General features: G+C 30.8%; 1 protein-coding gene across 1 annotated transcript in view; it reads right to left on the reverse strand.

The window, feature by feature from the left end:
- Nucleotides 1–15,418, reverse strand: part of Cph (BCL11 transcription factor chronophage) — a 123,977-nt gene extending 108,559 nt beyond the window's left edge. The window contains exon 1 of the mRNA XM_088226916.1: nucleotides 14,590–15,418. Coding sequence (XP_088083042.1) covers nucleotides 14,590–14,626 — 37 coding nt within the window. The 5' untranslated portion in view covers nucleotides 14,627–15,418. The remainder of the gene's footprint in view (nucleotides 1–14,589) is intronic.
- Between the last annotated feature and the right edge of the window lie 2,448 nt (nucleotides 15,419–17,866).

Below are 17,866 nucleotides of genomic sequence, written 5' to 3' on the forward strand. Positions count from 1 at the left end.
ACACTACATACAGCCCTGTACCGACTGAATGGGCCACTCAAATGGGACGGGGTAGATAATATTGACCAAGCAAACTATTCAAACGGTGGGCGGATTTGTGAATAAGCCCTTTGTAGAGCGGGCAGTGGTGTAGCCGAAGAAAGTAAACAATAAACATTTCAAAACGAAAAAAAAAACTTTCTTATAATTACATTTCATTTGAAGAGACCACTGTTCAAAATCACTCGCAAACGAATGGAGGCGTATGAAAAAATATTTTTGAAAATCAGCGTATTCTTTGTATATACGCCCTAAGCTAATAAAAACAGTTATATGAAGAAATATATGTACCGGAAACTGAACAAAAAGTACATAAAAATGTAGCCATGACAAACAAGGGCAATAAAAAAATGTTACACAATGTATTTAAAAAACAACTAAATCAACTTTTTCATCCTACATTGTGTTTAATGGCAAAGATCTATCCTAAAGAATTTCGAGTTTTGTGATAAATTCACTAATCTACACATTCTGCGTATTGGGGCATAAAAATAAAAGTTCCTCTTAGAACATTTAATAAACAAAGTATTTTAACTTTCGGTAACACGGTTGAACATGAAAAGAAATTGATTGCAATATTATTTTAAATATGCATATAAGTTCCATCTTCGTTCTATGATTCTCCAATGATGACAGATTGAGAGATCCTCTATTTCGAAATAGGAATAATGACCTATTTGCAATCCGAGCAACAATGCCACTTTTCTTAGAAGTCGGTGTTTGAGATCGGCGTTATATGAGATTGGTGCGAAAATAAATTGATTGTAGAGATTATGTATGCACAGAAAAACTCCGTTTATCCGAACTTGAGTCATCTGACTTTACTGGACATATTTAAGTAAGCTTTTAATGTGATTCCCACTCGCTGTATTATCAAAACTAATCAAATCTGGCACTCATTAATCTGGATAGTCAGAGTTTTACTGTAGTTATCGTTATATGTAGAATTCGATTGAAGATAAGTCCGCCGAAGTGAATAGGTACATACGCAAAATAATGTTATTGTTGAAGTTGTATTATTTTTTACGCCTTAAAATTATATTGAATTTATAATTTTATTTTTGTTTGAATTGTTTACCCATGTCTTGTTTTTTATTAATATTTTAAAATTTAAAATTTAAATTTTTTGTTTGATTTTTTACTATTATGACTGTTGATGTAAATTGTTTTAGGATCATTAAATGAAAAAAAAAAGGAAAAATAAGGTCATGCCTAAACCTTTGCTTGTCGGGACCTGAAACAAAGAACCTTCGTACATTGTTAAAACAGTGATATTAATAAATAACAATTTTTTTTTAAAAAATGAATTTTTATGTAATGTATATTCCTGAATCGACAAAATTCGTGTTATTGGTTAATATGTTAAATTATGTTATTTTTGGTAATATATTAATGTATCTTTGGATATTTATACCAACCGTAGCGTATCTTGATAATTTTTGGTTACATAAAGGTAGTTTTTCGCTTCGCAAACGTAGGCAATCGCGCTGACCATTGGACTGCGAGGCGGATAAATATTTTTAAACAATGTTAAAAAGCTTTACTCATTCCTTTATCATTCTCATAAACATCCGAATATTATGAGAATTTGTTCGTTAAAAAATGTTCTGTTTTATTAAAAAACGAATCCTGAGTTAATTATGTACAAGTTTTAATTTGAGTGTTGATGGTGATAGAGTTTAAACACGTAAAATAACCTGTTTAAATTGCCTGAAAATGATTTCATTGTACTTTTGTTAATAAAACGCTTAAATGCTTATATATTTTTAAAAAAAAATACAATACAAACAGGTTAACTATTTTATTTAATTAGAAAAGCCAAAAATATGTATATATTTATATAAACGAAGAGTAAAATAGTCTGAAACTAAGTGCAGGTTTGAAATTTTACATCAATTTAAAAAGACTTTCAATGTTTCAGAAGAAACATTTTTTTAAATATCTTGAATCTATTTTTAAAATTTGCTATTGATAGATTAAATGCATGCAATGTAAATGAAATGTTTGTAGTAGTTCTTGATATCTTGTGGACGTATGTAATAAAGTATATATTTTAAGTTTGTAGTACAAAAAAATAACAGTAAACGCATGTCATTGTCAGCAGATGTATTTAAGTTAAGCCCAAAAGTTGAGATTTAAAATACGTTTTTTTTTTACGCCTTGACAGAAGAATTCCCGTATTTCAAACCCGTTGGGCATACTATTGTTATTTAGTAAATATATATATATTTGGATAATTTATAAAGCGCCATTTTTGTGAAAATCACCTCAAGAGCGCTGTACAATAAATAAATTCCCCAGCACGTCTTGCTACAGAGCGCATGGACGACTGGGATTCTAGTTCCTCGTCTCCAATTATGATATATTACAATTCTGATATATGGGAGCTGATTAAAGCACGTCTTGCAGCTACAGAGCGCATGGACATTAAGTTATCTAGCCCCTATTTGCATTTTTTATTTTAGGTGACAATTAAGTTTAGAGTTTAAGTGATATTTTCAAAAACTAGCTAAAAATCGATTTAAAAAAAAATAGAAGATAGATTACAACAAGTTGCAGCTTCTGAGCGCATGGATGGTTGGAATTTTAGACCCCGTTTACTAAATTTAGATATTTAATAGTTGATAACATTTACCTATTGAAGCAGCTACTATTTTTGTTTTACATAAAATAAATACACAGTTAAAATATTTAACATGGAAATTTGTAAAATAAGTGCTTAAAATGTTAATTTAATTTATTTTTTTTTCGAACCACCACTGATGTGAATTGAATAGGCCAGCAAACCTAAAGAAGGGTTATTAATGATTTCGGACTTGCATAAGCGTTGTCGGCCAGTGTCCATTTCCCTCGGACGCCCTTGTCCAAACACCCATTTGAAAGGCTATTTAGTTCGCTCGTTGTTAACCCAGTATTTTTTTACGTAATCCGACGGAAAAAATCGAAAAAAAATATTTTTAGCGCATGTCATGTCTGGTAGATAAAAAAAGCATTTAATTAAACTCAATTTAATCTCATACTCCAATTTTTTGTCAGATATTAGTTTCTTTATTGCTTAGCTAACAATAAAGGTAACACTATTTAATATGATTTTTTAATTTGTTGCAACAGAGAGAGAAAACATTTTTAAGAAGGGATTATGGGAGTCTAGGCATTTACAAGGCTTATGACCTGTCGTTTGCTGGTTTAAGTGGCCACTTTGCACACTGTGTAACATTCACTATTCTGCCTACCTTTATTCATCCACATTTTTTCAACCCTTCCATCTCTTGACTTTTGTGAAATAAAAGAGCTACAACCTTTATTATGTGGGTGAGATTCATCCGGCTGAACCAATTCACCTACTAGGCAACGCCTGAAAAAAAATATTCTTTTTTTTATACTTCTTCTTTTACCAGGTAGTTAATTCAACAATGTTTTCAGTATGTCCAAATGCAATTTGCCTAGTAGGTAAATTTACACAGTGTGTAAAGTGGCCACTTAAACCAGCCAATGTCAGGTCATAAATGAATGCCCTGTAAATTCCTAGAATCCCATATTTCCCTCTCAAAAACGTTTTCCCTGTTTGTTGCAACAAATTTGAATATGAAAAACTCCTTGGGGAGAAAATCCAGCCAGTCTGCAAGCATTTGAACATACTCAAAACATTGTTGATAATGATTTTTGTCTAGCAAAAGGTGCAGCTAACGCAGTTTTTTTATCTTGTTTTCAAATACGTCTTTGGAATTTCTCCATGACCCATAGAATTTCGTCAAAGCTATGGGCAATACCCCTGGTGTCATGCACCTCAGACAGAAGTTTCCTAGAATCGGTTATGCAAAAATAAAAGGGGGAATATTTGCGGGCTCACAAATACAATCACTAATGCATGATGAAAATTTTAGGAACTATTGAATCCATTGCAGAATGCACTTTTGCAAGCATTCAAAAATGTTACTCACTGTTTTCTAGGTAAGCCAGAATGTTTGAATATCGTGCAGTTTAGAATGGAGTAAGTATTTAAATTTATGAAATTATAAATGCCCGTATCTTGGAAATCTTGCGTGGTGATGATGTCATATTTGAATTCAAGAAAAAAAAATACTAATAGTATATAGGTATAAACATTTTTTTGAAAAAAAAAAATAATTGTAGCCCAGTGTAATAAATTGATTATTTCAAAAAATATAATGATTTCGTATTTAGTGTATTTATTACATGATTTTGTGTTTATTGAATGTGAATTTACAGCTCTCTTGAAGTAATTTTAAAAACGGCGCTAACAAATTTTTAATTACTAAATCAAGGTTTAAAATACTCAACATACCCTCTAGAATATTCCAGCGAATTATTAAAATATTTTGGTATTTCTAAGTTAAATAAATAAACTTCAAAGATTACATTTATCATTAATGCCATCGACTAAGGAAATAAATAATTATTTTAATCTGTAATATTTCGTAACGATAATAATTTTAAAGTGTTTCAATGTAAGATCCATTTAAACACTCAATTATATCGTCCGCGTTTAGGTTAAACTCAATAACCCAAAAACCATCATTTTGAGAAATTGCAATTTAATAGTTTGCAGAAGAAAGTGAAATCTGATTTTTATGTTTTGGGGGTTTCGTGCAAACAACACTATTAATTCATGTATTTTTATTAAATTCCATTTATAACTTTTCTTTCTGATACATTGAGAAAATATCTGTAAGTTATCAAGTACTTGTTTAGAATCTGGACAATGTAAGCTATAAGAGTTGGTGAAAGGAAATAAATATTAGGAATAATGTTTTAGTAAAAAAAAAAATTTTAATTAAAAGAAAATTGTTTAAAATGTTTTTTGTTGCTGATGTTTGAATATTTATGAATAAACTCGTAAATATAACATAAAAAAATATAATTTAAAATAATAATCCGAACTTAAGCCTTTTTTCTAACTGTGTTACCTTGGGGACGTTTACTTCTTAAATAACATAATTTTACGCTTCGAATGGTATATTCAACAAAAATCATATTTAGGGTAAGTGACTTTCGCCTGAACGGCGAGGATATTATGATTTTTAAATTAAAAATATTACTATTTTTGTGATTTATTGGCTATGCTCCTTAAAATGGTGATATATTTTTTTTACATATTATTGCAAAAGGGGGAAAATTCAACATTTAAACCTATCCCATTGTTTTATATTAAATATAATAACTCCAAAAATGTATAAAAAATTGTATATTTTGATTTCATGAACAAAATTTTAAAAATTATTTTTTTTAGTACTATTATTTTTGTAATTGTTTTTTTTATAATTTAACATTTTTTTTGCAAATTGAATCTTCCCCTATTTTCATTCAGGGTCATCAATTTCTAACGGCTAACATTATAATCATAATAGTTTTGACATTCGCAAAATTACATATTTTTATTCGGCGCTTTTTGACTATTTTTTGAATAAGAGATCGCTCTAGTTTAAGCCGATTGTTTGTTTGGGATTCTTTTATCTTTATAATACTAATAATATTTGGCTGATTTATATAGCGCCATTTTTTGTGGAAAATCACCTTAAGGGCACTTTACAATTGTCTACTTAAACTACATTCTAACTAAATTCAAGTGATATATTATATTTCCAGATGTAAAATTGCGGGTATGATAGTCTAAAGAGTGTCTCAATCTCATGCAGACAAAGGATATATATACATACAGTTTATTTTAAAAGAATAAAGGCGTAATAACATTTATTTCAAACTACCTCATCACATGAACTCTGTATAGAATTTAGACCATAGAGTATATTTGCGAACATTTATATAGGCCTGTGGTCAAAATGCTGTGAAAAATTAAGTACGGCTAATTAGTCTATTTTATTACAGTTTACGGCTAATTTGCTAAGTTTTAAAATAAGAAAGTGAAATCAGTGTGTATTAATGTATGTGTGTTTTAATCAATATGAGTTCAAATAAATCATTTAATGTCTGATACTCGTAAGCTATTTAGATAGGTTTACTCACATTACACTTGATTCACAGACATAAATTTATTATTGTTTTACTAATAAACATTATTTTAAACAGAGAGTTATCTAATCGCCGAATATATTTGTTATTTAAAAAAAATATATTTATCAAAATCATACAAAAATTAACATATAAATTTTCAAGTCTGAACTGCATAAAATGCAGTTCGTCAGTAGGTGCTTACAGTTAAGTTCTAATATATATTTACATAATCTTATTTCTTAAATTCTATAAACACATAAAATCTTTTATTACCATAGAAAAAAAAAATATATATACGTCTAAAATAAAAAAAAATCAAAATAAAAAAGAAAAACACAAAAAAACTTTAATATAAAAACACGTTCTTACTTTTACAATAATAAAGATGCTTAGATTACTGTTGTTTATTTATACTATATATGATGTTTAAATACAAAATTAACATAAGAATCCCTTTCATTAGAATAAGCAGTGCCAAGGAGGAGCAGTTTTATTTATTTAACTTTTTGTAATGCTAATATGCTCCAGCAACATACTAATATCTATTTCAAAATATTTAAAAATTAATATTAGTATATTGTAACAAGATTTGGGTTAAGCGACACATTTACCGAAAACGTGTTAATTTATGATTTCAAATACGTACTTCCAAACATAAGACAAAACGTTGATTAAAATAAAAATCAAAAGTATTTTTTTATGTTTTGACGGTATCTACTTTATTCAACAATGCTTTGGGTTTCATCAAAATTGACTAAAGCTGTTAGTAACACGGACAGTTGATGGTAAGCGAAAGAGGTCTCCTACAAATTGTCAGACCAAATAAAGGATTTAACGGGTTCCTTATATGTAAAACCCTTGGCCCAGATGATCTGGGACCAAAGAAGAACTATCAGTCCTATCACACACCCAGTGCCTGACATCCTTGAAGACTACGAAGTTCAGCAAACATAAAAATACATTTCTGACATCAATAATATTTAACGCATTGTACTTTAGTAAGAGTATTTTTTAAATGCAAAAAAATGCAAGAAACATTTGTTGGTACATAAAATGTGTCTACTGGATAAAACACTAACATTGATTGCTTCCGAAAAATTGACCATACTCTAGCTAAAATAAAAAATTCAAAATTCATCGAATAAATCATTTATTTTTATGAATTCACTGTTAAAAAAAATTAAAAGGGTGTACAATATAAAAGTTGGCGTAAAACATTTATTTGAAGTTGTTTCTTATTTTTTAAAAGTGAGTTATTTATAAGTCCTTGAAAATGGCCCTACAATGAAAATGTTTGATGACATCAGCAATGGGGGTTCAAACTGTCAGTGGGGTCGCGGTGAGTCACATCTTGCTGGAGGGTGTGATTCTATAAAATGCTGCGTAGTCCACTACTGACTAGTCCAACTCGTTGGCGTCTACGCCGCAAACCCTGGGTAATGGGATCACACTCATGAAGGTGTATTCACAGCAGATAACGAGAGGATGAAAGCCGAGTTTCTGGCGTCTCAAAATAAAAACCAGCTAGCTAAGGGAAGGTAACAATGACATAATTCACCAGAGAAGGCAACGGAAAACCACTCTGGTCATCTTTTCCTAGGAATCACTATGGCGAGTATATCCAATAAGCAGTTGTCCTGGCTGCGGACTATAAAAGTAGCGCAGGACCGAGATGCTTTTTTCCATTTTTTTTTTTGACTAACCACTTAATTATTGCATGGTATCTACATTATAAAAAAAATAGTGGGTAAATTTGCGTAGTAAATACTCATCTGTAAAGATTTGAAAAATCTCAACATATTTTTTAGAATGCTACGTTGTTTATTTTGGTGAATCGAGTATAGAAAAGTCCAAAAAAGCGTCCAATTTCAACGTTGACGTATTTTGGTCGCAAATCATTTCTATTGTCTGGCAAGAGATATGTCCAAAGCAAACCGTGGACGGATAATCAGTAAAGGCTTTTTATATGCTGTAGAAGCCTCATTAATTATAAGTCTCGTGACAGTGTTTTAGAGATTCTGGACCTAACAATATCGTGAGAATATGACGACAAATGGAATTAAGAGAGATTTCTTGAGTCCACCTACGTTTCGGTCCAATTTAATTTATATTTTGAATTGCATTGTCTGTCCAATTGTTGTCAGAGAAATAAAACATATGAATATGGGTACATACGAGTATATTTGTATACGGAGATGAACTATGGTATTTCCAAAAACCCAACTTTTCAGAAGAGACACATTAGTGATTTTAGATACTTTACGCATGTTGTAATTTTTAATGACATGCTTTTAAGTAAATTTGTTTTCTAAAGTATGTGTATTGTTACACATTACAAAAAATCACATTTCAAAAATCTTCAGGAGTACTGGATAGTTTTTTACTATCATTTACCTCTAATTTAGTTTGAGTCACTATAAAAAAATAATCTTTAATATCAAATAAATTAGGAGTTAATTCTACCATGTAAAAGAGGACGAAAATTTTGATTTCAACATAGTTATAACTCAATTTCATCATATTTGGAGTTACCGTAGTTTACCTCTTGCATACGGATATTAGAAGGTACAGATATTGAGATTATTGTTTGCCGCTGAAGAAGAGGAGGAGGCGAATTTAGTCATTCACGAAAAAGAAGTTCAGTACTACTGGAAATTCCATATAAAAATGATTTTTTAATCGGGGTAAAAATTAGAGAATGGCGACGTTTTTCGAAAATTTATGAAAATAAATAATAAACTTTGAATGACGTCGGTAGGTCTTTCGAATCAACCCATGAGTGTTGTGATAGATTTCCGGCTTACGGAAGCCAACTTACCAATCAGCAGAACTCACCAAATTGAACTTGTGACGTCACAGGCGGAGTAATTTCAAAATCGAACTTTATAAAAACGTATCGCTGATTACGATCAATAAAAATATAATTTATTTAGATCCATTTTTTCTTGGTTTTATAGTCAATTAACTAAGAAAATAATTTAAAAAAAAACACGGAACTTCATTCAGGTTCCCGAAATCCTTGAAGTGTAGAATTGGAAAAACTAGGATGAAAGTAGGTTTATTGATGTCAAAATGCGATCTTTCAGGTGAAAGTGCGGTATAATTATGTACGATAGGTGCACAAATGTCTGTGCATTATGTTAGGCTAAGATAAACACTATCGACAAACCAAGAAAAGAGATTTAGGTTGGTCTGTACATGTAGAGCAAATGGTCAGTGAAAGAACGCCAAAAAAGATTTACGATGCGAATGTAGATGGATGCAAAAACGAGGAAGACTGCGAAAGATATGGCATAACCAAATTCAGCAAATAGTTGAAGATGGACATGTCAACAGTTGGAATAATCGGCAAGCGTGCGAAAGTGGATGTATGAATGTAGGGAAAGCAATATCTGTACATAAAGACAGAATGATAATTGTATTGATTATTCCAAGTTTTGACATGTCAATTTTTAAGTATTTGTTGGATTTGATCGTGCCATGTCTTTCTCAGTCTTTCTAGATTTCTGTATCCATCAACATTAGCATTGTACCTTTTTGCCGTTATTTCGTTGTCTATTCGCTCTAGTCCAAACAAAAGTAGAATTCCTTTCTTAATTTTGTCGATATTGCTTATTTTAGCCTTGTTTGCAAAAGTTAGGATCTCTTTATATTTCATTGACGATTTTATAATACGTCCATTAACTTGACCGACATCTTGCAAAACAATTATCTAAGTGGTACTTCAACTGCTTCTAGGAATCCAGAAATATGAAGTTTACTGTAGTTGTCTTATTAAAATGATTGATGGCCGTATTTATATTTGAAATGGAGGCTTTTATGATCACTATTTTATAACTTACTTCTGGACGTAAATCGCAGATTTGAGGACATCAGTGTAAAATCCCATAGCGTCTTCGTTTTCTCTTTTATGGTTCGAGAAACAGTACAGTGCGTTCGAATGTTTAATGACCTATGTTAATGTGTTTGTGCTTGTCGGTGAACCAAGAAATAATTTTTGCTTATGTATGTGTGCACACTTAAACGTTATATATAGAAAATTTCATGTTTTTTTAAAGCCAATTAACTGGCTTATGAAAGCGCTAATGGATTGGCATTAATGACTATATGTATATAATATATTGATTAAATTAAACGTAAACAAATTATTATGAAAATCTTACTTCGTTATCAGTGTTACACAATTTTATTATTTTACAAGAACACTACTGCAGTTTCGGGAGAGCACTCCTTCGATCGACGGGTGATATACAACTAATAGTACATTCATAATACTGTTTATGGTTTCATTATCGAATCTATACAAAAACAAACAAATTAATCTGTGATGGAACCTCAGGTAGGGCGGTTATTACTTTTTTTTCAAAGGATGCGTAGATTTTTTAAAGGGGCCGCTTTGTTTTTTATTTAATTTGTCATTAAATAGAGGAGTCTTTCCAGAAATTTGGAAGATATCTAAAGTTACTCTTATACACAAGAGTGTAGCTGTACTTTCAGCGCCAGCCAAGGTATTTGAAATTTTAATAAGTAAAATCATCGCTTCTTGAGTCGAGCCATTTACAATAGATGAACAGCATGGGTTAAAAAAAAAAGTTCCTTCAAAAAAAAGTTTCTTTATCCCACTGAGTTCCTCCAGGGTATTCTTGGTTACAGCAGTTTGAAGACGTAGAAGAAATGTGTATTTAACTACACACTTCTTTTGATTGTTGCGTGGTATTATTGACAACCCTGAAATTATGCGGAGCATTAGCTTTTTTGTTTCGGATTACCTTAGACAGCGTCAGCATAGACTGTTTCTCATTCCTATATACAGGACCAACCTGCCAATGGTTATGCCTGTTTGAAGGGCTATCTCTATGTTGGACAATATTACTTTGGACATTGACAATTTTTTACGTCTCTGAGGGAGTTTTTCGTTACCTTTTTTAACATATTATTCTCTGGATATTATGTATACTTATGTGTTTTTTTTATATATACCTGATTTTATCTAATAATTTTAATCATTTTAATACGCGTGAATTAAGATTTTCCATTTTGTAATGTACATATATATGAATAAATAAAATTGAAAATGGAAAAATTCCACTTATCTAAGGTGTTAGCATATTTTTATTTTCATAATAATTTACAATGAAGTGTTACGCAGTGAATGCCGATTCAATTAATAGTATTATACATATACAGTTTAAACAATAACAGTCTTAGCATCTAAGAAACTATTTAAAAGCACAGTAGGCATGGTCATGGTCGTACCTTTGCTGTAGGAACGCATCGACAGAACTGTTTAGTGAGATTTTGTTAACTGTTCTGAGGACACATAGGCAAAAGTCGATTTGCCGATTTTTTTTAAAGTTGCTATATTTATTGCTATGTTACTACAAAGATAAAGAACCTATTTTAGAAAAAGAACTTAAAAGTGTAGGCATTAAAAGGCTGTGAACCTGTCACTAGCTAGATTAAGTAATTATTTGTGGAGACGATTTCTGTTCTACAAAAGCTTAAGAGTTCAATTAGTTTCCAGAAAGACTCAGGTCAGCTAAAAACGTCACTACATTTAGGAGAAATTCCGTGCATTGGTTGAAATGTAGGTAAGAATATTTATGTGACAATTTAATGAATGGTTTACATAAAACAATATTATAAGTCTTTATTGATGCGGGTGAGATTCACCTGGCTTAATCATTTCACCTAAATACCTACCTCATAAGCAACGCCTGAAAATATTTTTCATTTTCATATTTTTCCGTGGACTTATTAGTTTTATCACCAACATCTATAAAACATTTTTAAATATATTTTTTTTAATTTAAAAGGAAGCCCGTGTATTTAAAGCAATGATATATTAATTAATTTTAGAATTAATAAAGTTTCTTACGACGCCCAATGCCGTTGGATTCTAACGCAAATTAATTAGCTGGTTGATAAAGGCAGGAGCTATCTTCTCAAACAACATCAAATGTAATAAGTAATACACGGCTCGAATACCTTCCAAGAACTAATTAATGATAATTAAGACATGAAAACATTGAAAAAATATCGATGTTCAGCCATAGGCAGAATGGTGAATGTCACATATGGGAAAAGTGGCCACTCAGACCATTCAATTATAAGTCATAAACCTGCAAACGATTGGTTTTTAAATTCCTTTATCTTAATTGTTCTTCATCTCTGTTGTAATACAGCTATTTATTTAATGCTATTATGCAGCACTATAACAGATAATAATGTCTGGGGAAAATGCGTTTATGAAGTTTTCTTTGTTAAATGCATAATTTGTATTTAAACATCTACGTAAAAAATACGTTTATGTTTTTAACAAACACAACTATTCGCGTTCTTCTCGGAAACCAAATTGTGGGAGAGTGGGACTACAATCTAATTTTTAATTCAAGCACTTTTCAAAAAACATAAATACCCAAACAATTAAAGTTAATTTAAAATAAACATTTTAAATGTCATAGCGTACAATTTAATTGCGTAAATAACAAAATTTGGTTATTATAATATTATAATTAGTATTTAAAACAATTAAACAAATGCAAAAAAATGTGTTGACTGTCTTAGTGTATTTGTATTTAATTTTTTACACAACAATGATGTAGGTAGCCATATTTAGTAACTGTTTTTTTATTTTATTTATTTCTTAAGTTAGCTCATTTTTTAAAATTTTTTTTTCATTCTTCTTGCATTTGTGCATCTCATCATACATTTTTAAACCTCTTTTATTTTTTTAAATTATAACGGACATTTCTATAAAATTATGGATATTCTATAAACATTATGGATATTTCTGCATGGATGTATAACCTCCTGTGAATAAAAATATCAATTTTAGAGCTTTTGTTCTGTCACCATCTGGTTTAAGTTTTACATTCGCTTTTCTAAGAGGTTTTCCGTCTCTGCTAAGTAAAAAATTATATAATCCCTGAAGATAACATGATTACTTATACTTTTTTTGCTTAAAAAAGCTATGTTTGTTTGGTTTTAAACTGTTTACTTCTTGTGTCGTTTTAACATGTAAATTGGCCAATTTGCCAGTTTGTGCAATGCGTTTTTTGTAAACTTTTAAACTATTTTTGAGTTGCTATTTATTTATTTGTCTATTCGCTTTGAGTTCAAGTTATGTTAGCTTTCATTACATGTAAGTGAAATTGGCTGTAAATGTTGAAAGTTTTGATTTACTGTGGTATTATTTCTATCCGCTATTGCACTTTGTTTTAATCTAAATTTAATCTTTGAAAAACCTCTTAGAATTTTAATGTAAAATAGGGGAAGGAGGGGTTAGATTTTGAGGCTGCAAAGAAGTGTTGTAATCTACCTCATATAAATAATTAAAACTTTACATAATTGGAAACGTTCAACTAGAATCGGTACCGCCGATGCGTTCTGTAGATGCAAGACATTTTGGGGTATTTATTGTACTGCGCCCTTGAAGTAAATAAAAAAAATAGTGCTTTACAAATTACCTAGAGTAAATAATTTAATCACTGCGAATAAAATAATCCTTTACTTTATTATGTTTAATGCATGCTCTAATGTAGGTATTTGTTTTTAAAACAAAGGAATACTAATATTTACATAAATTAAAAAGGATGTTAATGTGAAAAATAGAGTGTAATCAATTAAAATTAAACCTAATTATAATATAAACGTGAAATTGTATTTCTGTAAATACCAAATTTAATTAAAATTTTGTACCTTAAATTTTTCTACATAATTTGAAATAAACAAATCGTTTGATTGGAAATTATTGTAATATTTGAAATCATGTCTCCACCTTGAAAATAATAGAAATCAGCATTTAATAAATAAATATATTGTTTTAAATTCACGTGACATCTTTCATCATCAGTTTTTAATTAATCGTTCTCATTTTAGGAAATATTTTCAATCAACACGAAACATTTTTAACTCAAAATAGGAAATAAATTGTGTTAGGTCAGTAGGTACATATAGATCAAAGTATTTATAATTATAGTTAAACATAAAAATATTACACTTTAATATTAGTTATATATAAAAAAATACTTGGGACACTTAATATTTTTTTATTTGACTAAATAACGCTTTCACCCTTAAACGAGCACCTTCAGACTAGTTTTTATTTTTTAAAGGTTATAAATTTATTTGCATGTATGTCAACAATTTTACAATAGAATGCACAACACCTCCTGAAGTATCTTTTTATTGAGTTTAAACCTAATTTTAATAATTGTCAATTCAATGTAGTGAAAATTTCATTTAATCATATCTGTATATTCATCATCGTTTTTGAGGTGCAATAATGTATTGCTTAAAATTATTACATACGCCGAAAAGTTAGGACAGTAGTAAATTATTTGTAATGTAAAAAAATAATCGAATGTGCATTATTTTTAGTCTACTTTTAAAATCGTATTTAAAAATACCTACACGTCACTAGACACGCGTCAAAGCATACTTTCTGCACCCAAAATTGCACAAATTTCCTCTGTGTGATTGCACCTACGTCTCACTTTTAATTGTGCACCGACTTTTAGTGTATATGAGACTTTTATGGTGTTTAAAATAATTTAAATAGATAAATTAATTTACCTTGCGCAATTCTGACCGCTGGCATTTTGATTCTCATCTTGAAAAGATTGATTCCTATCACTGGGTTTATTTTCAAAAACTGCGTTTTAACTCAATGTATCAGAATAAGTTCACTGAAAAGTATAATAATTAATTTAATTTGATGATCTAGTCTTCACTTAACAGCTGAAAATTTCAGTTTTTGTTTACTTGTCATTATTCAATTGTTTGTCCATAAACTGTCTTAATTAAACATTATACACTTCATTGTTTTAACAAATCCCAAACTTTGTTTTTAAATTATTTATCTTTTCCGACGTTTCGCAAAATTCTTCATTTTGACGTTTAATTTTGAGCACAATTTTTTTTCAAATTCGAGTGATTTAAAAAAAGTTTTTGATTTAATAATTAATTTCCGTGTCCAATACGCCTTAAGGGCCACTGATTACTGATAAAATATAATTATCTTATCTTCTGGTATAAAATACACAAGTACAGTTGCTGATAAACATTGTTATTGACATTTCTGTATCGTGGATTTTTTTATTCACTAACGTCACTTGAAAAAAAAAACTTAGTCATTAATTTCACTTCACTATGGAAAATTGTTTGCACGTGAGCTTTTGTTGACAGTCAATAAAATAAATTTTAAATGTAAATAAAAGATTTTTTTTGTTTTGTCGGTATCTTTTAAAAGCAAAATGTTTGAAACGGGTTGTTGTTCACAGTTAGCGGGTGTTTTTCACGATCGCTTTTCTCGTCTTCGGTAAAGTCCGGCAGTCGTCGGCTCGGTCCGGCAAAGCTCGGCAGGGTCCGTCCACACGCGGCCGCTGTACCGCGCGGTCTGTCCACGGCCCACTGTCTGTCCATCGTGCCAGTATCGCGTATCCCCGTCCTTGTCTCCCCCCTCGCGGTTGTGCGCAGTCGCCGATGGCCGTCTCGCTCGCACGCCGCGCGCCGCTCGGCAGCTTCCGCCGCGGCTCGCGACGTCCGAAGCTGGCCAAAGGTTAGCGGACCCGCCGAGGGTGGGAGAGGGACGCCGATATCGCGCCTTTGGAGTGGGAAGAGCTTAGAGTTGATTACTTCGCGTGTGTAACGGCGTAAGCGCCGGTTCGCACGCTCATCTGTAGATTTCCCGAGTATGAATGTGTGTATCACGTATGACCGGGGATGAGATCTTGCGTTTCTGCCGAGCGGAATAGTTTGCAAGGAGAGGAAGGGAGACGGCTGTTGAACATTTTCCTCTTGAGACGGTGTCCGTAAGAACACGCACCCACACCCCCTCACACGTGCTATCTCCCTCTAGTGGAGAACATGTGGGGCTAGGGGTGGCTACACAAGTACCTTCTCGGTAGGTACCTATCGATGAGTTCAAATTTCAAATATCGTTCCAAAAGTTTTGAATTAAGATTATATACTATTTTGCAACTTAACAAAGGAAAAAGCAAATACTTTTAAATTATTAAGATTAATTGAATTTTTATTTTTACGGGTGTTTTTCATTTCATGGTATTATTTTTATTTCACTCTTACCTACATTGAACTTTAAAAAACTAAAAATGTATTTTGTTTATTTGCGCAGATTTATTGTAATTACGGAAAACATGAAAATGAAAAATTAGGGAAATTAACCATTCTATTATAAATGATATACTCGTATTGTAAAAATCACAAATTAATAGAACTACTTTTACCTACCTTAAAATATAAAAAATCTCCGTCTTAGAACAGGCTGAGCCATGTTAGATGGAGACGTTTCTAACCAGAGGACGCTCCGTATTCATTTTCTAATTTACTAGTTTTATATAGATTCCCTGGTTATCAATATGCATACTTATTTATGCAATAAATTTATAAAATAAATTGTACAAATATTAAAAAATATTTATTTTGCCAAAAAAAACCAAAGGAAACAATCTATTAAAACAAAACGTTTTCATTTTTTTCAATGTACATTTTAAAAACCAATTGTAATTATTTATAAAAGGTTTAATCTAATACTAAGATTTTTTGTAAAAAACTTAGGGTACCATTTTTGCTTTTTAATTTTCCATATAGGTAATTTATTTATTTTACTTCTATTTTTAACTTAAAACTTTGTATAGACACATAATTAAAAGAGTAATTCAGTTTCTTCTAAAATAATCATTGTAATGCGCGGTGCCCGTATTTTAACGGCCGTAGTGAACATTGATGCGGTTGACAGCCGTCGTAACGGTGACTAGAGAGTGGTTTCCTATAAAAATGGTGTTGATAACACCGTTAAAAAATAAAACCACTCTCTAGTCACCACTACGACGGCTGTCCACCGCATCACCGTTCACTACGGCCGTTAAGATACGGGCACCGCTGTCCTAGGAAACCCTAGCTTAATTGTTTAGGAATTTCAAATTATGTCCATACTGTATACACATGGGTAAACAATTTATTTGTAAACCCTAGCTTATTTAAATGTCTAAAAAATAATAATTTAGCAGACATCTGGAACTATATTACATTATTTTATGCTATAAAATAATCAGACTGTCATAAAGTAAATAACCAAACATTAAATAAAGTCATATACAAAAAAATACCTACTGCATTAAAAAAAAAAACAGTTTTGTAGGCAAAAAACAAACCAAAGACATTCAAGGTAGTTTTTGTTAGGGGTAATGAAACACCATTCGCGTCAGTATTACCATACAATCTTAGCTTTTTTAATTTTTATAAGTACTTCTTTTCCCAGCAAATTTATTTAAGCGAATTTTGAAACTAATAGTTCGACTAGTTTTTCAAATAAGCTTCATTATTACGGATAACTTATAAAGCGCCATATTGGTAACGTAAATAAATAAAATACGTCAAAGGCGCGGCGCGGTACAAAAATATTGCTATTCATACTAGCCATCAATATTTAGATTACCATTTTTAAATCATCCATTTGTTCATTTGTTTTGTTTACAACGAAATGTTTTTCAAGTTCCATCTTTTAAAAATAAATAAAGTAAAAAAGTGTGTCAGTACGATAATTCTTAAATATCTCCCGCCGAAATGAAGTGGCACATTCAACAAATGGCCGCGTAATTAATCGCGCGAAAATATTAAGATCATAGTCAAAAGCGCGGGAAAAGAGAATATCCGGGCTAAAGACGTTTTGCGTCTTTATTAACTAAAGTTTTTATACATTAATTATTTTCCCGCCAGGGGGAGAGTGGGGGAGTATGACGGAAAAGGCTTTGAACTGAGTATTCCATTCAAGAAATGGCGGGGAGGGGAGGAATACTCTCTTGGCGTGAACAAATAAAAAGTTCTACAA

This window comes from Micrasema longulum, unplaced genomic scaffold, assembly GCF_059751315.1.
Source record: "Micrasema longulum isolate JH-2025_06_02 unplaced genomic scaffold, ASM5975131v1 h1tg000472l, whole genome shotgun sequence".
Classification (NCBI taxonomy): domain Eukaryota; kingdom Metazoa; phylum Arthropoda; class Insecta; order Trichoptera; family Brachycentridae; genus Micrasema; species Micrasema longulum.